Source organism: Diplotaxodon limnothrissa, linkage group LG17, assembly GCF_057381915.1.
Source record: "Diplotaxodon limnothrissa isolate DT_005_m linkage group LG17, D_limnothrissa_male_GT1.1, whole genome shotgun sequence".
Taxonomy (NCBI): Eukaryota; Metazoa; Chordata; class Actinopteri; order Cichliformes; family Cichlidae; genus Diplotaxodon; species Diplotaxodon limnothrissa.
The window spans coordinates 14,978,583-15,003,361 of record NC_140612.1 but is presented as its reverse complement, the minus strand read 5'-3'; the positions used below and the strand labels follow the sequence as shown (position 1 = coordinate 15,003,361).

Here is a 24,779-nt window from a genome sequence, read left to right as displayed (position 1 = left end):
CCACCTAGCTCCCTCCTCAGGTATGGCTCCAGGGTGGGGCCCTGGTTAACCGTCTCAGGTAATTTCACCCCGTGGCAGGAAAGGGACCGTCTAGTCCAGGGCTGCCCAATCCCAGTCCTCAAGAGCTACTATCCTGCAGCTTTTAGATGCATCCCTACTCCAACACAGCTGAATCAAATGGTTTGATTACCTCTTCAGCATGCCATCATGTTTGGCAAAGGCCTGATAACAAGCCATTCATTTGATTCGGGTGTGTGGGAACAAGGATGCATCTAAAAGCTGCAGGACGGTAGCTCTCGAGGACCGGGATTGGGCACCCCTGGTCTAGTCCAAGTCTGCTCTGTTGTATAAAAGCTAAACTTATACAATTATATATGTGTCAAGTAATTGATAAGCAACATTTTTCACTGAGTCATTATGTGAACCAAATTAAGAACTGTTTAAATGCTGCTATGCTGCTACCAGTTAAAGAAAATTCAAAGTTATGGGCTAGCACAATCCATTTCATTCCAAACTTCCCAAAATATTCTACTTTTGCACTTTGTCATAGTTGTCTGTAAAAAGATTTCCCACTTTATTTTAATGTTGTTTTATTAGTTATTATTTTTCCTCTGTACGGTGTTTATCCTTATTCCTATGTTGCATTTCTGAAGAATAGTTGTTGCCAAGCTTTTTATCCTTGATCGGCAAATGAAGTAGATTTCTATTCTGATTTTGTCAAAGCATTACATTACAAGCATTACAAAGAGCTTGTTCAACAGGTAGTCATATGATAAAAATATTTATTGACCCTTATTTATTTATTCGGAACATGCTGATATGTATGTGACTGGAGCCCCAGTGTAAATTAAATAAGAGCCTTATAAAAGGAATGGTGTCATTAATAACTGCAAAAACAGTTGCGTATTAAAACCACAAATTTCTAAAATATTGTGATCTATTTAAAAATACAAGTTAATATATAAATATTCTTGCTTGGGTTTTACATTACATTATTTTCTTTTAGACCAGTACATAGGTCTCTTTCTGGTCAAAGAATTACATATTAAACCTGCAGTCCCATTTCATTCTGTTGAAGTGGTCCACCAGTTAGTTATTCTTTAATTTGTTGTGGTAGAACAGTGGTTCCCAAAATGTCTGTGAAGGTTCTCAGTCATCCAGGTCATCGTAGTCAAAGGAGCTTGCAAAGAAAAGCGGTGGTTCCCAAACTTTTTTTCCTCCCCCCCCGCGCGCGCACACTCACACTCACGCACAATCACATCCTCCAACCACACACACCCATATTTTGCTCCATTGCGGTTTATTTCACACCTCAAATATTTAGTAAACAGTTACGCAAATACAAGTAATTGCAATAAATTACAGGTAGTAAGGAAATAAACTACTAACTCTTTTACGCTACGTCCGCACCTACACGGGTATTTTTGAAAATGCAGCAGTTTCGTCCACACGTAAACGGCGTTTCGAATCACAGAAAACTGAGATTTTAAAACTCCTTTTTTGCGTTTACGTGTGGAGGAGGAATACAGAGTTCGTCATGCAACGTCAAAGGTATGTGCCTTTTTTCACGTCACGCTGTGCGTCACGTTATTGTTTACATGAGATGAATTGCAGAATGGCAGATATTCAGATTTACAGGTTTTACACGCTTGCATATAAACACGCAGTTACTGTCTCTATTTAGAACGGCAGAGGCGTCACGGTGTAATTATTTTACATGTAGTTGTTTTTATTCTGTGTAATAATATTCAACATTGCTATCAATACATTTTTCAAAAAATGCTTCTCTGTGCAAAATGGGTTTAAAAACATAAACAGCTGTGGGATACTATTTGTCTGTTTAGACAGGGGGACCAAATCGTGGTAGGATGGCAGAATCAGCCTGATATTATTTGTATCCCACTGTAACTTTACTGTATAAAGAGCTAACATCTGAAAGGGAAGATATGCTTCACCATATTTTCTAGTCTTTGGCTTAGAATGAAGTTGGTTTGGAAACATTCAGCGATGCTTCATCTCCTGCTTTGCGTTTGTGTGGCGCCCTGTGCTAGCAGTGTCCAAGCGTTGCCCCCGCCCCCCGCAATGGCTTTGGGCGGGCCCCACATTTTGGGAAAGTCTGTGCTAGAAAGTAATTTGGAAGAAGCAGTGTCTGTCTGGCAAAGCTCCTCGGACTGCAATAGTTTTAAATGGACAGCTCCAACATTTGAGTTCAACTGTTTCATGGAGATGATGACTTCTCTTCAACATGTGAACCCCACAGTGAGAGGGCTTAGAGACTCTCCGCAAACTATGCTTCAGAATCTGGCTGAACGAATCAGAAAAGAGATTTCACTGGTAAGTCCTGGCAATCAGCTCAAACGTATATATCCAAAATATCTTTCTTTTAAGTAAAAGTGTCCGTGGAATAAAGTAAATGCAATCTCTGTAGCAAACATCGGGAAAGACTAGCCTCTCTTCAAGTGGTAACGCAATGTGTGGTTTTTTTTATTTATTTATTTATTTTTAGAACATGTAGCCAAATGTGTAAATGAGAATGCATACATTTCCCTACTGGAGATGTAAATATAGGTAAGTTGACACTTGCCAAACTCCTTGATTTACACATAAAAGGTATTTACAGATCTGTCATAGCAAACAATCACAAAAATCACTTGTGACAAGACAGCTCTACTTGCTTACAGGATTTACAGTTATCTACACACTCTTAGATCTACTGAGGAGTGCTAAATTAAAGGAGTTAAAGTAACATACAGCATCTCAGTAAGGTGACAACATGCAACTACACTATGCGGCTGTGCCTTAGATGTTGAAGCAGGCCGTCTACTAATCAGAAGGTCTTACAAATTGAGAGTTACAGATTCCTGTTTAATTGTTTATTTTTTAATGGTTGTCACAGGGTTGTGAACAAATGTCTACATCTTCTCCACATACACAGCAGTAGTGTTACACCACCTTTAAAGGTGAAGTCAGTAATTTATTTTACACTATTAAATAGCCAAAAACCATAGTGTACTCCGAAATATATAGGAGGTTGGTGTGTAATTATGTCTTCCAACAAACATATAATTAATCTATTAAAAATACACATCAGTGGGTTTGCAGTTTGTGGAAGCAGCAATGTTGTCCCACTCTATTTGAATGCAGTGGTCGGGAAGGACTTCTTTCATCAGACTAATCACGTTTTATGTGGGCCAAATGTAAAATACAAAATGTAGAAGAGAAGAGAGTCCCCGTAGGCATTTGCATACTGTGAGGATACATTTTAATTCATGTCTGCTCCTCCATATTCAAGATATGAAGCATCACATCTATGTTCTGTTGTAGGAGAAAGATTCCAACAGACAAAAACTGGCTAAATAATAACAACAGCTGGTTAAAAACTAACACTATGTTAATGTTCCATCACACTTTCTCAATGATAAACAGTTTGGTTACATTCTTACGGTGGCCCCTAGAGACAAAGCACGTACAAACTCCAAAACACTTGCAAACTCCAAAACACTTGCAAACTCCAAAACACTTGCAAACTCCAAAACACGTACAAACTCCAAAACACTTGCAAACTCCAAAACACTTGCAAACTCCAAAACACGTACAAACTCCAAAACACTTGCAAACTCCAAAACACGTACAAACTCCAAAACACTTGCAAACTCCAAAACACTTGCAAACTCCAAAACACATGCAAACTCCAAAACATGTACAAACTCCAAAACACTTGCGAACTCCAAAACACATGCAAACTCCAAAACATGTACAAACTCCAAAACACTTGCGAACTCCAAAACACTTGCAAAATCCAAAACACGTACAAACTCCAAAACACTTGCAAACTCCAAAACACGTACAAACTCCAAAACACTTGCAAACTCCAAAACACTTGCAAACTCCAAAACACATGAAAAATCCAAAACACTTGCAAAATCCAAAACACTTGCAAACTTGTTACGGATTCAAATATTGGGGATGGACACAAGAGGAAAAACCACAATAACAACACTGGTCCGGCCGGGTTGAGTCAAACAATGATTTTAATGATCACACGCGTGGGAGATGGACACCGTACGCAGACAGCATCAGATCTCAAAATGGTGGAGCATTTAGCCTCTAGTGGCCCCCACCTTATCATAAAAGCCTAAACATTCACATGCTTTCTCTCACACAGTGCCTAAGCTACGACCTTGGCTCCCTGTTTATCTGCTCCTGCTGAGATGGGGCAGAAAACTCCAGTATGTTCTGTTCTCTTCTAATCAGACAAATAAGGCGATGACTTTCTGCGAACAGTATTTCTTATAACTCAGAAGTATAATGCATCATAAAACAATATCATTCATTCACAATAAATCAGCAATCTAATGTAATGCAAATCAGTTTAACAAATGCAATAGTTATCACCTTCTTCTAATTCAGGAGAATAATGCAAACTAAAACTACATAATAATTCACAATCTTTAATTAGGGGTATAACATGGCATAAAATAATATTATAATCTCACAAACTCCAAAACACGTACAAACTCCAAAACACTTGCAAAATCCAAAACACTTGCAAACTCCAAAACACGTACAAACTCCAAAACACTTGCAAAATCCAAAACACTTGCAAACTCCAAAACACGTACAAACTCCAAAACACTTGCAAACTCCAAAACACGTACAAACTCCAAAACACGTACAAACTCCAAAACACTTGCAAACTCCAAAACACTTGCAAACTCCAAAACACTTGCAAACTCCAAAACACTTGCAAAATGCAAAACACATGCAAACTCCAAAACACATGCAAATTCCAAAACACAACGGAAGTGCTCCAGGACGCTAGGGGCAGTGTTGAGCTCGATTTGCAAATTAAACAGCAAGTTCGTCTGTATGCGACGGTCTAGTCTCCGTCGCGCTTCCCAGGTTGCCTAGCAACCATGATACTAACCGCTGGAAATGTGTCATACAACTTTGCTTGACAGAAATGAAGGAGAACATATTTTGTTCATTTGTTTGTTTGTTTCTACAAGAGCTTTGTGTGATTTGATAAGTATCTGAGGCTGAGACCACAGGACAGTAAAACATGATTTTTGGGCTTCATTTCTGTACTGAACAGTTATTTCAAGATTAGTTAGTAAATAACAATTAGCTAATGTTGTTCATGAGACTAAAGTCATATCACTTTGGTAATGTAAATATAATATGCCCAATATTATTATAGTTATTATATTAATCATTATTAGCTATTACAGCAGTGAACATGAACTCTGTGTCAAATACTGAGCCTCAGTACAGATTCAAGTTGCAGTTATTTATATGTCTTATCACCTTAAATCTTCACTCAAAGACAAGTATCTTTGACAGTGCATATATAGGTGTATCATATATAAGAGACAAATGTTGTTCCTTCAGTTATTCCTTCAGTGAGTGCAATGCCTCACAGATGATGTGCAGCAGTGGGTCCCTCAGTCTGTCATCACTCTGGACACTTGCAGTTGTCACACATGGAAATCAAATGTGTGATAAGCTGCAGGATTCAAACACAAGTGTAACTTATAAATACATGTTCATACTTTTATTACACAACACAGAGAGAAAGAAACAGAGAGAGAGTGCAGCACAGACAGACAGGTGACAGTCTCAGGTGTATACACTGCTACAAAACAGCACAAAAGAAGGAGGATTTAGTATTTGTGTTATTACGAAACAAGAAGAGTTCCCAGATGGTTCAGTGGACACATGTGTGACTCCTGTGATTAAAGCATCTTTCTTTCAGCTTAACGAGTGAACCGTCAGCTCGTTCAAACACACGTTAAAGTCCGTTTGGCTCGACACCACCGAACAGAGGCAGCAATATAACATAGCTAACATTAACATCCATGCTAGGGAGGGGGACAGTAGTGGCGTGGCACTTTCAAAACACGTCTTTCAGCCTTCCGCACTGAGAAGCAACATTTCCAGCTTACTTAGTTTTTCTAAGTTAAGACAACTCAAATAAATTGAGTTGATCAGCGTTTTTGCATAAAAAGTACTGGTAACTTACTTAAATTGAGTTCTAATAACAAATTGTTAAAAATTGAGTTCAACCTACTTAATATTTTTAATTAAACACAATATCAGTCCCTGATTCTTCAAGTCTGATTAACTGAGTGTCTTTGGGCAAGATATTAAACCCATATTTGCCCCTGATATATGTAAGCATATTGACAGAGCACACACACAACAGGTTTGCAGCAATTTCAAACATAGCGGAGCTGCTTGGATAAAATCTTTGAGGAATGAAGAGCTAGCAAAGTTGAAGTCTCAGTGAAAGAGTTAAACCAAAAGCGTTAAATATGACAGAAATGGCTCACTTCAGAAAGGAACTTCAGGGGTTACTTAAGGGTTAAAGAGTTAAGAAAATTTGAAGATGAGGAACACACTTCTGTGGTCCACTGCCATTTTGATTAAAAATCTAAATATTTTAACCAGGCTGGTTTTCATTAAATCAAAGAAACTTTCAGCTGTAATAAACATTCAAACTGCTTCTTCATTTATGAGTTAATTGTTTTAACTGAGTTGTTTCTCTAAAACTGTTAGCTAACTTGGGAGCTGAGAACCTCAGAAATGTTGCGAGAAATGAGAAAATCTGTTTCGGGTCTAGAGAATTGAGTCTTAAACATGTGTTGTCCTGCAGGGGGCGCAGAAACCCTTCAAGAAGGTGATTGATGTTAGCTCAGGTGATCCCCACAGAGTTGATTTACAACATGTTTCATTTCTTCGACAGGTTAGTGTTCATTAATTGTGTTGTGTAACTTTTTGTGTTGTGTAAGCATTCCTGTCAAACTTGTGTATCTGTCATATAAGTTGTGATTTTTTAAGTGTAATCTTATTTATCCATTTTATTTTCATGTGCTTTATTTATGTCCATTACTTTCTGCAGTGGATGTAATGTATAGTGATTATTGTTAATTCCTGCATTTTATATTACTCTTGCACCATACATATCCTATATTTGTAACCATGTTGTCTTCTTAATGTGTTAAAAACACTTTCCTTGTTCAAAAAGTCTTGTCTACAAACTCCTCTCTGAATCTGGCCTACTTCCTCAGGTCTTGGCAGTGTGTATATACCCTCAGCTGCTGGAAGACAAATGTTTTCCTCTGGATGTCAAGATAAGAGCTCAGAAACTCCTGGAGGCCTGTGACGGAGCAAGTGTGGGTGAGGGTTAAAAAATTTGCATGTACAAACTGAATTTTAAACTTGAGAGTCTGGGATTTTAACTCACATGTATATTGAAATATACTTAAATAATTATAATTTGATAGGTTCATACACTGCATCCTCTGGTCTTCGTCATGTGAGGCAAAGCATCGCTGAGTTCATCACAAAAAGAGATGGAGTTCCTTCATATGCCCAAAACATCTTTATTTCTGCTGGCTCTCAAAGGGCTATAATGGTATGACTATGAACACTATTCGTACTATTTCTAGTTACACAAATGCTACATGTATCTACTCTGGTCGAAAGAATCCACGCTTCATACTGATGTCCACAATTCTTTTATTCCTCTCACAATCATGGAGCACCGTGAAAACTAGAAACAAGTAAACTAATATCAACAGCACATATGACATTCATCTCAGCCACCTATTCCTATAAGTCACAGGGCAGTGGATCAGTCCCAGCCTATACCAAACGACTCACGAACCGGTCCGATGCCCGGGGGGTTGGGGACCGCTGCACTACATAATTAAACATGTCTAACATCAAGGGAGGCCACACAATAAAACACATTTTAAGCAAGATGCAATGTCCAACTTTATCAGCCACTTTATCTTTTTTAAAATGCTTTGAAAGGACACAATAGCATAAAAACAGACAGCTGGAAAGTGCAGTTATCTGAGTGAACACACCTATCACTCAGACCACACACCCACAAATCTTTAGGGTTTACCATCGCTCAAAAAACTAAAATTGGATAGTTATTTCATTTAAAGAGTCTAAGTTGTAATTTGAACTAAACAATTTGATGTTTCTATAGTGAACATAGTTGAAACATATACAATCTGCATCAAATTCATCAGCATAACACTTGCTAAATTTATTCTTGTTGGGATGACATAATGCAAGCTAGCAAGACTGGTTAGTTGCCTGGACTAGCAATATCACAAAATCATTACAAACCACAGGAAAATCACTAGGGTCACAAGAGGCAGGAAATTATACACACACCACGTGTATGCTATTGCTATTTATTGTTCATAAATGACTTTTTATCAGCATTAAGTGCTTTTGCTGGACTAATGTAATTTGCGTGGCTTGGATCAACTCAATTAAATTAAGCTGGACTCAACTGCAGTAAATAAGTTGATTCATCATTAATTAATAAGCCAACTCAAGTACATTAAGTTGGAATAACAGACCTGCATAATGCTGAAATAAAGCAATTTGATGACGTGGAAATCCTTTCCATGACTTTTTTATGTATCTTCTGCTATAGCAAACTGTAGTAGTTGTTTAGCTTTCACATTTTATCTTTGCACTTAACTGAAAAATAATATGATTTGTATTAATAATAATGTCCAGTCTTTACACATTGTAAAAACCTCAACCAAAATAACCAAAATATTCTCAAACAACAGCTTAAACATTTTTACTTCTACATGTAACATATTTTTAGAATCTTTGAAACAACCAGGTGTATTGTATTAATTTAGCCTTTAAACATAGTTTATTGAGTTAGTTGTAAAGAAAAGCTTAAATGTGTGAGTGATCTCTCATTGTTGCAAAGGGAGTTGCGAGGGGAAACAGTTTTACTTTGTTTTCTGCTTCAAACATTTATTTTATTTCATTTATTCCTGATTTTTTAATAACCTGTAGCAAAAAGTGACAGAAAAGATTGCTCTCCCTAAAGGAAAAAAATATAGCTTTTTCGATTATTGTTATAAGATTGCTGTGAAACTGCTGGCCAGTGGTGAGGGGAATACTCGGACAGGCGTGCTGATACCTGGGCCCTGCCCACACATGCTGTACAATGTGCTGGAGGAGGCTGGGGTAGTCTTGGTACCGTACCAGCTGACAGAGGAGAGAGGGTGGGCTGTAGACCTGGACAACATGCATCAAGCTTTAAAGGCTGCTCGGGGGTACTGTGAGCCCAGAGCCATTTACATCAGCAACCCGGGAAATCCCACAGGTAAGTAAAACACAGTAGCTAAGTGAAATGAGAATCCGAATCAGCACACCTTATTAATCCCGAAGGAAATTATGTGGTTACAGTTGCTGGACAGCAACTGACTGAAATAAATTCAATAATACAATATATTAAAAAGTTACAAAATATTAGAAATAGCTCTAATATATACAAATAGCTCAATTATAAATATCCAGAATATTAAAGAGGTTAAATATATATGACTGACATTTTACTTTAGACTGTTGATAGGTTTGTAGCATAAACCTATTCGCTGGAACGTTAAGACAATATAATTACACTGCTAAGCAAGACACAAATAGGCAAAGTTCTTCATGTTACTCGTGCACGGGAGAGAACCGGACAACCGCTTGACTCCAGTTGGTCTCGTCCGTTCTCCCGTATCACTGTCCTTTTATTGAGGTTACATGAATATGCATAAGTTCATTAACATATGACGTCTACATACACAAAGAGTACCTTGCCTGTGTGTGTGTGTGTGTGTGTGTGTGGACTGCTGATCAAAGGGTCAAACATCCTTGGTCAGGAAGAGGGTAGCCTCCCCCTCACCCTAGATGGTTCATCCTAGATAACACGGTGAGGAAGTCCTGCAGTTCATCTAAACAAAGAGCACTTAGACTAGAACAGACGCAACTACGTTAATCCTACCATAAAATAATAAGACACGGTATGACCTCTCATGCTCCCAAAGTGCTGTCTAATACACACAAAGTTTGCAGACTATCAAGGATCAAAACCTCTACCAATCTACAACTAATTACAAAACTCTAAGCATATATAAGTAAATATTTCTAAGCATAAATGACAATCAACAATACAAATCTAACATTTCCCCCCTTTTTGACCTTTATGCTTGAAAAGTTCCCAGGTATGAATACCTCATGTCTGACAGTTTCAATGCAAACATTTTTATACTCAGCATATGTCAAATCACCCTAAATTACTGAAAAGGTACACAGTTCAACAAATGTATTAGCAGTTATCCCATTCATTGAGCTCATCTCATGGCAAACTGCATCTTACGAGCAAACAAAGAAATTGTTAATTTAATAGTGAAAATAAAAAAGTAACATTTTCAAAAACATCTCAGCTTGGTAATGCTTCCTCCAGGTGTGCACATCACATGTCTCTCTGCAGAGTGGTTTGAGTTCTGCAGGGCGTCATGAATGTCTCTTCCAGTTGTTTCCATCGTTGTCCATAGGACCAGAGTCCAAATGTATGTAGAATAAACATTCAAACATACCAGTTGGTTTTGTTGTTTGTCAACATGGTTCTCAGCTATTTCCAAAGCTGCAGACCTCTCAGCACTCTAGTTTTATGGCCTCCCATTACCTCACTTCAGGCCTTCATCCTGCGAGGGGGATATTTATGACTCCTTCATTGTCCACGCTCTGCAGAGAAACACCTCTGTGGAAAGGGTGCAGGGTTCTGTTGTCTTACTGCTGTTATGATCCCAGCAGCCTTCAGAGTGTCATCGTATGCACAGTATAGTGGCACAGCATTAGGTGATGTTCATAGGAAACTGCTGTCATCACCACCATAGCTTCTGGTTCCTGTGCTTTTCACAGAATCATGATGTCATCCTCGAACTCCTCCTACGCTGTCGATGGAGCTTGGCACGCTCCTCATCCCCTGAGTGTTTATGTTCCAACGCTGCTGAAGGTTTAAGGCAGAGCACGTCGTACACCTTAGTCGTCTTCCTCAGCGTCAATATTGAATCTTTCATTTTATTTAAAATCTTGCTGTGGGAAGTCTCCTCTTGATTTCCTGGAAGCTTAGTAGCACAGCTCTCTGTGTGATGTCTGCTGTGCTGAAGATGATCTCTGATCCTCCTGAAGCCTCTCTCCCATCTTGTGGACGATCCTCTCCTCTATTTTGCAGGCAGTTTCATGGTCCTTGCTGTGGCTCCAAGGTCTGATTTCATGATGGGCCCCAACCAGCTTGATCTTTGACCTCAACCACTGCCTGGTCCTGTCAGCTATGCGCTTCTCACTGGGCCTCTGAAGATTTCTCAGGAGATTACTGCTGCACCTGTATTTCCTTGCTAGGAAGACAAACTATTTGGAGAGTATGTCAACAATCATCAAACCACATTCTTTAGTTCAGTGAACTTCACTTATAGGCCATCAAAGCCTCATCTGAACATGGGTGCACCACTTGCATAGGTTTAATATTTGTAAATAAAACGGCTAATCACACAAATCACTGCAACAATAATAAAAAACATTGTTTAATGTTAATCCTTGGACCCCTCCTCTTGACGCATGGACACACCCATGCGTCAACTCACCAAACCTGGATTCCTGTCTCAAAGAAAAAGATTAGCTAGATCATATCCCAGGCAACATCAGGGCATCTCCTCCCCTGGAGCAGCACCACCCTGGACCCACAATCCTGCAATGAAAATGTTAGTGTGCTTTGCATATTAAGTTTGCTTAACACCTGGCTCTCCCAGGAGCCTGCAGACACACCATCATGGCCTGGAAAACAAAATCTGGAAGTAAAATCAAACTTCATACCTGTAAACAATTGTATCATAAGGACAAGAAGCATTCAACATCAGCAAGACAAGTGTCATGTGCAGGTTTTCTCAAATCAGTAAACTACAATTATTTTCATAAGTCGCCTCAGACATGGATCATCCCATGTACTCAGGCAACATTAATGTAATCGGTGACTGCTCTTAAGCAAAGCCACTCCACTTATATATCACTATGGGCTCAAAAGTGGCCAGCTAATGAGCCCATATCAAACTATCCCAGAAACACTGTATCTCTTATTTGTTTTACTCATGTCACTTGTCCGTTTCAGCTGAATCTTCCACAGCATTCTCAAAGAAACTAACATTAGCAATACACATTGACTGTAGTCAGACAGAGGTCAGACACAGGTCAACAGGTTCCAGAGGTGCCATAAAAACACCATAAAGTCAACCCTAGCTGTGGAAAGAAGTAACACCAGTCCTCAACACAGGAAATTTCACACACGTTATTCACATTATCAAAGTAACCTTCACATTTTCCCATCAACACAATGCAACAGCATCACCACTCATAACCCGTAAACACAGTTTTCCTCACACATAAACCCAGAAATCCTGTAGTAGGAAAAAACATCAACCAGTTGTCCTGGTATAAATCGCATCATCAATTCACATGAAGAACTGGCATGCTGTAAGAAAAGAAAATGCAAATATTAGCGCTTGCGCAGGCGTATGCATACTTTGTCACAGTTATCTCTGTGAGCAACACAAGCCTATGAATAACACACCTGATAAATGCACAGACACAGAAAATGGCATTTAAAAGGTTAAATCATCATGCAACCTCGAGTGTTGCTGTCATCTTTCTGCTCCTGTAAAAGGAAACACATGGGTTCATCTGCACCTTTGTCAGGTGGGGGTTAACTTCACACAATCATGTTCAGTCAGTCAGTCAGTTATTTTAAAATTCTTACTCATTCACTCAGTGGTCCCTTCTTTTGCTAATTGTGGAAATTATCATCGCATTCGTTTCCACGCTCAGCAAAACGACGTTATTTCAAAAAGAAAAATAATTTAGACTGGATTTCCTCGTTGAATCCTTTTTGGGGGGGGGACTCTCATTTCCTAATTGTCCCAAATAAGTGGCTTTCTCCTGAACCCATTTTAAATGTGGAGAAACTCACTTGCAACAATTTTCTTGACGACGTGTAACGCTTTTAATTCCCGACTTGCAGATCTGCTCAAAGAAAAGAAATTCACAAGCAAAAATCAGTGCTTGTTCAAAAATGAAAAATAAAAAATAACAGAGATTATCAAACCAAACTCTCAGTGCACTGTGAAAGTATCAAAATAAAAAGGCCTTGTTAAGTCATGACACAAACTCCTCATCATCTTCACAACAGGAGAAGAATCATCAGCTAGATTCACTCCAAACCAACCATCAACTGCACAACACACAACATAACCCTAATGTCATATTAGCTATGAGTTTAATCACCCGGTCTGTGCTCTTCACTCATTTAAGCCACAGATCTATTTTATTCAATTTTCCTTTTTTCCCTTCATCATAAAACATGTGACATGCTGTCATGCACTTCACAAAAGACGTTTGTTCTGATGTATTCAGAGTTGTGTATCTAAATACAGGATTCACTCGCACATCAAAACAGGAAACTCAGTGTTTTAGAGTCTCCACTCAACACACAACAACTCCAACACATCTCATTCACTCATACTAGAATTCAGTCACCTTTCATTAATCTAAAACCGATCAACTAATTTGCATATCAGCTATTAACCCACTAAGTTGACAGGACGACAGAAAAGCATGTTCAAAATAGTATCACAAAAGACAATTTCCCTCATACAGTAAATTACATGTGCTGCCTCAATCAAGCAGGAAGCTTCTCCCAATTTACCATTTTAACAACTAAATTTATTGTCTGATCACTGGTTGGTCAAACCAGGATCTTTTTTCCCACAAAAGTTAAACTGTTGTCCTGCAACCTGGAGAGTCAATTTTTTGCATTGGATAAATTCAGTATTTAATAACAAGTGTCTGCTAAATTGACACTATTTTAACACTGATGAAAGATAACAAGCTAATTTTCATTACATGTGTTTGTGTTATTAGGCAGGTCTAATGCATGTCTGTGGAGCTGCATCTCCAGCAGAGCATGTTCTTAAAGCTGCCTTTCCTACACACTTCTCTGCTATTATTTAATCATTTCTTAACTAATGTACTATGAGTCTTCATGAGTCATTTTGTGTTTGGAATTGTTAGTAGGGTTAATGCATGTTCTGCTTGTGTGTGTGTGATTTTGTATATGTTTCTATTTTCGCAATGTTTCAGACTCCGTCTCAATTTTCCAACTTAAGCAGTCAGTTTTCTTTTCCCCAGGTTTGCTAACCCAAATTTTGATTTCCCACATTAAATAATTCCTATGTGTTCTCACCTAGTCTTCTCACTCTGTTGTCCTCTCACTCTTTTGTCCTCTCCCACTTCAACAGTCCCGGCAGTTCTCCTTCAGCTTTGTCCTGTCTAGTAGCTGAAGTGCTGCTGCTGCCTTCTTGGGCGACTTCTTAGCAGCTGCTGCCGGTTTCTTGGCTTTGGCCGCGGCGGGCTTCTTGGCTTTGCTCTCAGTAGCCTTGTTCATCTTGAAGGATCCGGAGGTCCTGGTGCCCTTGGTCTGCACCAGAGTGCCCTTCGCCACCAGGCTCTTGATGGCGGTCTTAACACGGGCCTTGTTCTTGTCCACATCGTAGCCTCCGGCAGCCAGAGCCTTCTTGAGGGCGGCCACGGACAGGCCGTTGCGCTCCTTGGAAGCGGCCACGGCTTTCACAATCAGCTCGCCCACGCTGAGGCTGACCTTCTTGGGCTTGGAAGTCATCGTCTTCTTCTTCTTGGCCTGAACCTTGGCGCAGGGCGCAGGGCGTGTTTATGATGGAGCCTTTCCCACCACAGCGCTGGCACGTTGAACGCATCATGAAGGGTCCATTTCTTTCATGTCGCTAGCCAGCATGCTAGCTGCATGTGGCTTGCCCGAGTCACTCAGTCCTTTTTGAGCATTTCAACATGCTGCCACCGCCATCTTGCTCGCCCCTCCGTGGAATTCATCCAATCAGACAGGAAGATGGGTTTGCTTTCTTCTGCTGCTGTTTATCCACATTGCTGCTGCTTTGCTGGGACTTTTTGTGCTCAGGACTTGCTGCTGTCTCTTTATCATGGAGCTGCATTCCTTATCTTCAGGGAGGAGTGAGCTCGCTTGTGAGGTTGAGAAACACATGGCACTGTAAATAAGTCAGCCAGAAACTTGGCCTGCATGTTTCCAATGATGTTAAACTATAACTTTCTTCCGACCGCTGCATGTGGAAAATTGATTCAGGTCCGCTTTTCACCTGAAAGTGACAACTAAGACATTTCATTATTATCATCACTGCTTAATCAACACATATCTCTCTCTCTCTCTCGCTCTGTGTTTTTGTGAACAGTCCTTTCTTAAAAGCAGAAAATGAAATTATAGTTGTTTTTTTTTTTTTTTTTGGTTGATCAACACAAAACCTTTTTCCTATGATTATTTTTTTCTACAATATAAATTCTCCCTCTTATTCACTCTTTTTTTTATTTTTTTTTATTTACAATAGCTGGTGACCTGCAAAATCACCGCTGTCACTCACAATCAAAGGCAATTACTCTTGCACAGTGCACAAAAACACTGTGACATCAGACACATTCACACTCACTTTGTCATCTGCAAAAATAAATCACATGGCTGATGATATGTGCCATGGTGATCCGTAAATATGATCACCAGTTTATTTAACTATTTTTCAACCCAACAAACAAATAATCAAAAACATGATGCTGATGTTATGAACACTCTACACACAAGTCAAGATGCAGGAAAACTGCTCATGGAAACGTTGCACACTCCAGTTATCACAGTTATCATAGCGCTGTTTCCCTCTCTTAGAGTAGTTCTCAGACAGCTCTCGATCTGATAATGTGTAGCCTGCTCATCAGCTCAGAAGAAAAAAAAAAACTGCAACGCAACATCACACAGTAGTTGCTCTGCCCACAGCGGCAAAGTCTTACACTTTCATATTCAACTCAGCTTCTCCATCATGTACTTTTAGATGTTTCATACAGGGTTGAGCATATTAGTTGTTTTCACAGATGTGCTCTATATCTCAACAATGGCTCATAATAAGACGAAAGTCTTCCACACAGGTCAAGTGCCTCTATGCACTTCATTAGTTTAAATATTTACCTATATCACTTCACCTCACATGTCATCGTACTGAATTTAAGCAATCACAAGCGTAATGTAGATGACTTTTAACAACTATCCACCTCAATTACGTCTATGGTCTGGCACACAGGCTGAAGAGTTAACGTTTTGTGTCAGCAAGGGGTGGGGGGACAGCCACCCACCAGAGCATAGCTGCTGATGTGGGCTGGCCTTCTCCACACGCTCTTCAAGGCTGGTGTGTTTTCTGAAAACTTCTAACATTTTAATCTCTTCCATTTTTAAGCCTGCGATTAACCGCACGGCTCAGGTCCGCGTGACCGCGCTCGCGTGAACCCGCGCAGCTGTGGAGCCGTCGCTCTCTCTCTTTTTTACATAAATACTTTGTGCTGCCAGGAGCAAAGTCCAGCACAAACGTCTGTCTCCCTCCGACTCACTCTTGGTTGCTTAGAAACCCATGATAACAACAACAGTCGGTGTCACAGACCACATGTTCTGCTCCGCACACACAACAACAACAACAACGACGACGACAATGACAACAACACAAAATAGGCCTACTGTCCAGCACAATCTGGACCCCGCGGAACTTCTCAACACCCCACTGAGCGGTGGAGAACTCACTACAGTACCCCACACAGCGGTCTGTATTTCGCCCCACTAAGACGGCGAACCAAAAAAAGTTCGAACTGCGCAACTCTGCGACTTAATGCTTCTGCACAAAAAACCCCACTGAGCGGCTTTGTACATCGCCCCACTTAGACGGCGAATTTTAGCCCCACTGAGCGGCCACGGACAACGCCCCACTGAGCGGCGAAGACGTAATTTTAGCCCCACTAAGCGGCCACGGACAACGCCCCACTGAGCGGCGAAGACGTACAGTTATAGAGTTGGACTCTAAACTTACTCGGTGTTGCTTAGCGTGTAATATCAGCCTCGAATCCCGCCAATCGCCATTCATCGAGGAGAAAAGACATACAGCGAATCCACAGGAACTTCCTGGCTGACGTCAGACTTTCAGCGTGCCTCTCCTCCCCTCGGTGAATGCGATTCCAGGGCTCCGGCATCGAAGGACCAATTAATGATAGGTTTGTAGCATAAACCTATTCGCTGGAACGTTAAGACAATATAATTACACTGCTAAGCAAGACACAAATAGGCAAAGTTCTTCATGTTACTCGTGCACGGGAGAGAACCGGACAACCGCTTGACTCCAGTTGGTCTCGTCCGTTCTCCCGTATCACTGTCCTTTTATTGAGGTTACATGAATATGCATAAGTTCATTAACATATGACGTCTACATACACAAAGAGTACCTTGCCTGTGTGTGTGTGTGTGTGTGTGTGTGTGTGTGTGTGTGGACTGCTGATCAAAGGGTCAAACATCCTTGGTCAGGAAGAGGGTAGCCTCCCCCTCACCCTAGATGGTTCATCCTAGATAACACGGTGAGGAAGTCCTGCAGTTCATCTAAACAAAGAGCACTTAGACTAGAACAGACGCAACTACGTTAATCCTACCATAAAATAATAAGACACGGTATGACCTCTCATGCTCCCAAAGTGCTGTCTAATACACACAAAGTTTGCAGACTATCAAGGATCAAAACCTCTACCAATCTACAACTAATTACAAAACTCTAAGCATATATAAGTAAATATTTCTAAGCATAAATGACAATCAACAATACAAATCTAACAACTGTAATCTGTAAAACTTTGCTATTTGTTATTTTCACTGTAGAGGATGTGCCAAATGGTGTAACTATTGCACTGTACTGTACATTAGATGGAGATACAGTCTTCTTTCATCACTGTTTATATTACCTTTGTCTTTCTAGGCCATGTGCAGGACAGGAAGTCAATAGAGGAAGTGATTCAGTTCGCAGCAGCTGAGAGAGTCCTACTGTTAGCTGATGAGGTGACCATGAGCTGTCTTTTCAGATTGGCTTTTTATTATGCATTTGTCAGGTTTTCTTTATCTATCAGTTTCTTTCCTCTGCACTCCAGGTGTACCAGGACAGCGTGTATGGGAAGGACAGAGAGTTTATTTCCTATAAGAAAGTCCTGTTTGAAATGGATATAGAGCTTGCAGAAACAGTGCAGCTGATCTCCTTCCACTCTTTATCCAGTACCTGCATTAGAGAGTGAGTTCTGTCTCTTATGTTTGTCAACAACAATTTCCAACAGGATCCTAGACAAAAGTTCTGGTGGATGGCCGCATGGACAGTGGTGGCATTGGAGCTCAACTGGAAGCCGGAGGCGCAAAAATGTAGTTTTTTTTAAAGATATTTGTAATAATATCATTTTAGGCCTCAGTCAATTTTCTATACTTTATAATTGAGATATTGCCAGTCCAGCGATGCTCCACTGTGGACCGGCGGAGGTGATGGGACCAGCAGGTGCAGAAACCTCCGGCTCGGGTGGAGGCCTCCAGACTTGTGCAGAAAAAATTGCATCTGTATGGCTTGATGAGCAAAAGGCATGGCTAAGGTCTGTCCATGCAAAGAAAAGGGTGCTCAACTCCTTCTAGCCAATGTCTCCAACATCATTGTCTATTGTTTTTTGGGAAAGAGACAGCGAGAGAAAAAGGCATATGGGTGCATTTTACCTGAGATGGATGTGGCTTAATGGGGATGGAGGCTGAACCGAAGAGTGTGTCAAAGGCTTCTTGAGTGGAGGCATCCACTGAAAAGGAATTTTGGGAGATGTTAGGTTAGTGAGTGTTTGGGCTATTTGGCTGAAGTTGCAAATGAATCAATTGTAGCAAATGCTAGGAAACACCGGAGTTGGTTCCAGCCTGGTTCCAGCCAGAACAGGCCATTCTACCACTACTTGCACCACAGCAAGTCTGCTGGGTCTGCTTTGGCTCTATCTATATCTGACACACTCTGCTATACAAGCTTGTCATTAGTACACGGAGATCTGCCTGGCCTGAGAGCCTCCGCCAGTCCCACCTGAGGCTCTCCCCAATCTACAGCCTTAATTCATGTTCAAACCATTTGCCTTTTATCTATTAAAAATGCCGCTGCGCTCTGCTTGTATGTCAGTTTTGTTTATGGCCGTTCTACATGTACTAGATGCCCCAGCTCCGTGTCATTTCAAAACATGTATCTCTGTGACTTTGTGTCCTCTTTGAGAGTTTGTGTTGTATTATGTTCAAATGTGAAGAAAAAAAAAGTATCTCTCAAAGAAGAAAGCTTTAAAGAAGAAGTTCTGGAAGTTTAAAAACTATGCACCTTAACTTCTGTCAAAAAGTTCACCCAACTCGAATATGCGCAAAAAATTTTTCTTCATCCTATGGTTGAACTTTATGAGGTGCCGTAAGGGACATTATTACTGAAACGCTCTCACACACACTACTGAAACGCTCTCACACACACTACTGAAACGCTCTCACACACACTACTGAAATTTTAGCTCTCACACACACAACTGAAACGCTCTCACACACACTACTGAAATTTTAGCTCTCACACACACTACTGAAACGCTCTCACACACACTACTGAAACGCTCTCACACACACTACTGAAATTTTAGCTCTCACACACACAACTGAAGCGCTCTTACACACACTACTGAAACGCTCTCACACACACTACTGAAACGCTCTCACACACACTACTGAAATTTTAGCTCTCACACACACTACTGAAACGCTCTCACACACACAACTGAAACGCTCTCACACACACTACTGAAATTTTAGCTCTCACACACACAACTGAAACGCTCTCACACACACTACTGAAACGCTCTCACACACACAACTGAAACGCTCTCACACACACAACTGAAAAACCAAGTCATTTCAGTTGAACAGGAAGGCATTTCAGTTGAACAGGAAGGCATTTCAGTTAAACAGGAAGGTGTTTCAGTTGAACAGGAAGGCATTTCAGTTGAACAGGAAGGCATTTCAGTTGAACAGGAAGGCATTTCAGTTAAACAGGAAGGTGTTTCAGTTGAACAGGAAGGCATTTCAGTTGAACAGGAAGGCATTTCAGTTAAACAGGAAGGTGTTTCAGTTGAACAGGAAGGCGTTTCAGTTGAACAGGAAGGCATTTCAGTTGAACAGGAAGGCATTTCAGTTAAACAGGAAGTTAATTCTTGACAAGGAAACTGAAGGAAAAAGTGTTAGATTTCAAACAAACCACTACACAGATGTCTACTCAGCAACCTGTTAGTTAGGGGTGGGTTTTTATAATCGATTTATTGATTAAAATCAATTCTGGCTTGGATAACGTGAAATCGATTCATTAAAATCCTGAATCGATTTTTTAATATAAATTTATTTTGCCCGAAATGCCAGAATCTCTGGTGAAACCTCACAAAATTTCAACAACCACCAAAAAGCTAAGACAGTAAATCAGAGCAGGTACACGGCTTCTGCACAAAGACGTAAACACACAGCGCGGACCCGCGGATCAGAATCAGTGAGATGTCGCCTTTCTCACCCGACAGCACGGACACGGTCGGGGCTGAAAGCCGACAGCTCACTGATTCTGATCTGTCGGCAGGTCCGCGCTTTGTTTTCACGCCGTTTTTGCGCCGATTCTAAAGCTGTTAGTTTTATCTCTCTCCAAACAATATTGACTGAACCAGCAGCAAAAGAAGATCCAAACTGCGCTTCACATAAACATCGTCATGAATTCCCTCACTGTTTTGCTTCCACCACGATAAAATCGCACGTCATGCACAGCCCTCTCTCTCTCTTTCTCTCTCTCTGTACTTCAAGAACAGTTTTCCGTTTAAAAATCTGTTTTCTGCATTATTCGCTTGCTTGTTACGCACAAGTCTACTGTTGTTTACAGCGCAGTCGGCCGCTGTTTTTTTTTTTTTCATTTTACATACTTCCGAAAAGAAAACCTAATTTCTGCCGTTCAATACTGAATAAATTTAAACTTTTTAAAATTATGCAAAATGCAAAACGTTAGCCGTGTCTCTAATAAAACCGCTGTAACGTCAGAGGTAACGTTCATATGTTGATTAATGGTTTTCTTTCGTTTTTGATGTACTGCAGAATATTTTTTTATAAAATCCCAGGCCAGGAAAACCACCTTCATGTTTTTATGTGTTTTATCTTCAGCTACTTTGACACAAAGGCATCTGCTGTGATGCTCACACCTTTGATAAAGTCTTGCGTGTGTCAGCTTCCTTTTTTTAAATACAAAAATATGTAAATGTACTGATCTGAATTATAATATTTCTGACTGTCAAAATTCCCCATAATCAAATCGAATTGAATTGAATCGAATCGTGGAACAAATCGATTCTGGACCTTAGTGAGACAGCTGCATTACTTAACAATATATTAGCCTCAGCATAAGTCAAAATTTAGAATAGCGGGAGACGTGCATTATCCTGGTTATTTTTTTGGCATATGTGCTTTTTGTCTTTTTTAGCAAAGAAAAATATCTTAAAATCATCAATAAAACCAGGGAGAGAAGGCTTAGCGTTCCTCCATTTAGCACAATGGATATGATATTTACTCAAAAGTATGATGATGTTAATAATGTCTGAGACATCCAATGCTAGATGATCCATATAAAAAAAATTATGATGTAATTCAAACAGTGGCACATCATTAATATTTAGGGAAATCCAATTTTTTAAGTTGCACCAAATACATTGTGTGATAGGGCATAGGGAAAAAAAAGATGTTCTAGGGTTTCATTTTCATCAGTACAAAAAGAACACTGATCCACCTCAAAGCCAAATCTCTTTTTTTAGAAATTCTGCCACAGTATTAGTTTTGTTTAAAGTGTGTTTCTTTAACTTTAGGTAGAATAGGCTATTTCATAAATTTTTAGTATGCTTTATCCAGTGTATATGAAATAACTAAATTAGAACCATGCCATGTAACCATTCTGTTGTAACTATGAAATATTTTGTCTTTGAAGAAACTACTAACAAATTTCTTATTGCATTTTTATCAAACAGCTGACATTGCCCTAGCAATAAATTTGGGAGCACTGATGAGAAATTATTGTATATCATAAAAATTTTAATCAAATGAAGCAGAGGCAGTGGGACCAGTTCACAAAATTTGTTATATTCTCTTTGAGAACAGTTTAGACAATATTTTTCTGAAAAGTCTGTGTAACTTAGAATGACACCGTTATCATCCAACAAATCTGTTATGAATATAATATTTTTGTTCAAACCAGTCACTCTTGAAAATTGATTTTTGATTAAGTGTTATTACCCTATTATTCCATAAGGTTGAATTATGAGGAGAAGTTGTGGGTAAATCTCATTTTCCCAAAAATGCAACGTCTGTTTTATAAAGTTTGATATCTTTATGGGGATTTTATTTGCCGCAAAATCACATTTCAAAATAAAGTCTAATCCTGTATACTATTTTATTAAACAAGAATCATGGGATGTGGAGCTAAGTAGAGTCTGGCTGTGACAGACAAGATTTTAACCATTTAATTCTAAGGGTGCCAACCATAAATTCCAATTCTGGAGTTTTGATACCACCTTTATTGTATCCCTTCACAAGCTGAGATCTTTCTATGTAATGGGTTTTATTCCTCCACAAAAATTCGAACACATTTCTATTTATGGTTTTCATGGTATTTATCGTTTTTTTATTTTTATATCATTTACGTGGCGCAAAAAAGGTTGGGGACTGCTGTACTAGCAGGTTGCTGAGTAGACATCCTTGTAGTGTTTTGAAATATACCACTTTTTCCATCAGTTTCCTTGTCAGGAAACAACTTCCTGTTCAGCGGAAATGCCTCTGGTTTCAGTGGTGTGTGTGAGAGCGTTTCAGTAGTGTGTGTGAGAGCGTTTCAGTTGTGTGTGTGAGAGCTAAAATTTCAGTTGTGTGTGTGAGAGCGTTTCAGTAGTGTGTGTGAGAGCGTTTCAGTTGTGTGTGTGAGAGCGTTTCAGTTGTATGTGTGAGAGCGTTTCAGTTGTGTGTGTGAGAGCTAAAATTTCAGTAGTGTGTGTGAGAGCGTTTCAGTAGTGTGTGTGAGAGCGTTTCAGTAGTGTGTGTGAGAGCTAAAATTTCAGTAGTGTGTGTGAGAGCGTTTCAGTAGTGTGTGTGAGAGCGTTTCAGTAGTGTGTGTGAGAGCTAAAATTTCAGTAGTGTGTGTGAGAGCGTTTCAGTAGTGTGTGTGAGAGCGTTTCAGTTGTGTGTGTGAGAGCTAAAATTTCAGTTGTGTGTGTGAGAGCGTTTCAGTAGTGTGTGTGAGAGCGTTTCAGTAGTGTGTGTGAGAGCGTTTCAGTAATAATGTCCCTTACGGCACCTCATAGAACTTAGTGCAACTGTGGGCTTCTTTTTTATTGGTTGCACAAATTTACATAACAACGCGCAGCAGTCAAAGTTAAACTGGTTTGAACTTTGACCACGGGATGTGTCAGTACCTTTTGCTGATATGCTTGCGCTGCACTTTGCTTGACGCAGCAGTAAACCATTATTCTGCACCACAAGCAATAGAAATGAATGTGTTTCTGTGCGCAGCACTGTATGCGCCGTATCCTTTGTGAAAAGGGCTTTAGGCTTCTATAGCATAGCTTGTTTATGCAACCACATACTGATCATTAGAATTAATGTAGGCTAAATACACTTTGAAATATACTTTCAAGCTTCACTTTTCATGCCTTCTTATACCATACATGCATTTAAATGAATAGTTTAGACATTTCTCAAATTTTAAATGCATTATATTGATAAATTAATTAAGATAATCTGTGTCTGCATCTTAGGTGTGGTCTGAGGGCTGGATACATGGAGGTAGTTAATATGGATCCAGAGGTGATTTATTATTTTGATAACACATTGTGTTGTGATATCAGTACTCCAGTCACAGGACAGCTTGGTTTGGATCTTATGGTCAATCCGCCACAATCTGGAGACCCATCGTATCACACATACATGCAGGTGAGGAAACAGCAAAAGCCAACAGTTGTCCTCTGTTACACTCTTACTTTTAATTACTGGTTGTTCTGTTCACAAAGGAGACCTTCTTCATCCTGGCTACTCTGTCCCATAATGCTCAATGGGTTCAGGAGCTCCTAAATAAACTGCCAGGGGTAAGGTGTCAGCCAGTGCTTGGAGGAATCTATGTTTTTCCTCGCCTGCACTTACCATGTGGGATTAAGGAGCAGGCCAAGGTGGGAAATGTTCCAACAATCTTCCATCTTTCTTTCTCCATCAGTCTATTATCAATGTTAATGGAATACCAAGTCTAACCACTAAGTTTAGCCATTACAAATGAATGCCAAACCATTATCCTTACTTGAACCTGATTCCATCTTTATTCCTTACATGGCTTAACCTTGAAAACAGACTATTGAGGGATTGTGAAAAAAATGTGAATATTAAAAAAAAAAAAAACATCATTCTGATGGTACAAAAGTTGAAAGCCATACTGTCCTATATGCACTTCTGTTTTCAGTTATTGGGGCTGAAAGCTGATGTTCTGTACTGTCAGAAATTACTGGAAGAGGAGGGTGTATTAGCTGGTGCAGGTGAACATGGGGAAATGACTGACAGCTTCCATTTGAGGTAAAGTATATGAAATCATAAAACCTTTTGAGGTTTGTACTGCATGTTGTATTGCTTCAAAAAGTTGACTCTTGTTTGTGGTGCTCTCCCGCAGATTATGCATCCTTGTTCCTCATTACACCCTGGTAGAGGTCCTAGCTCGCCTCACCTCCTTTCACTGCCGTCTCATGGGTGGCACTGTGACCCCAACAGAAGTGTAAAGAAAGAGAAGCAAGAAGTCAGCTTATAGTGCCCTGTGGAGGAGGGTGGCCTAAACTAAGTGTAAACTTGAGATTGGTCAGATTTATGTGAAGTATCTCAAGAGGATAATTCAAATAACTGTCTGTATAACTAAAATAATATTTTTTTTAGAAAGATT

General features: G+C 39.8%; 1 protein-coding gene and 1 pseudogene across 1 annotated transcript; one reads left to right on the top strand and one right to left on the bottom strand.

Moving 5' to 3' along the window:
- The first annotated feature begins 1,980 nt into the window (after window positions 1–1,980).
- Window positions 1,981–24,621, top strand: LOC146614744 (alanine aminotransferase 1-like). Its single transcript, XM_085375641.1, has 11 exons — window positions 1,981–2,334; window positions 6,656–6,745; window positions 7,071–7,179; window positions 7,287–7,417; window positions 8,911–9,154; window positions 17,742–17,821; window positions 17,911–18,047; window positions 23,620–23,794; window positions 23,872–24,027; window positions 24,312–24,421; window positions 24,516–24,621. Exons 1-11 carry the CDS (start codon window positions 1,981–1,983, stop codon window positions 24,619–24,621), a joined length of 1,692 nt encoding a protein of 563 aa, XP_085231767.1.
- On the bottom strand, window positions 13,907–15,030 carry LOC146614745 (histone H1.5-like; annotated as a pseudogene).
- Window positions 24,622–24,779: the final 158 nt, after the last annotated feature.

Coding starts and splice junctions, on each gene's coding strand:
- LOC146614744 (XM_085375641.1), top strand. CDS start 1,981: ATGAAGTTGGTTTGGAAACATTCAGCGATGCTTCATCTCCTGCTTTGC. Junction 18,048..23,619: donor TCCAGTACCTGCATTAGAGA/GTGAGTTCTGTC, acceptor TCTGCATCTTAG/GTGTGGTCTGAGGGCTGGAT. Junction 24,422..24,515: donor ACTGACAGCTTCCATTTGAG/GTAAAGTATATG, acceptor GCTCTCCCGCAG/ATTATGCATCCTTGTTCCTC.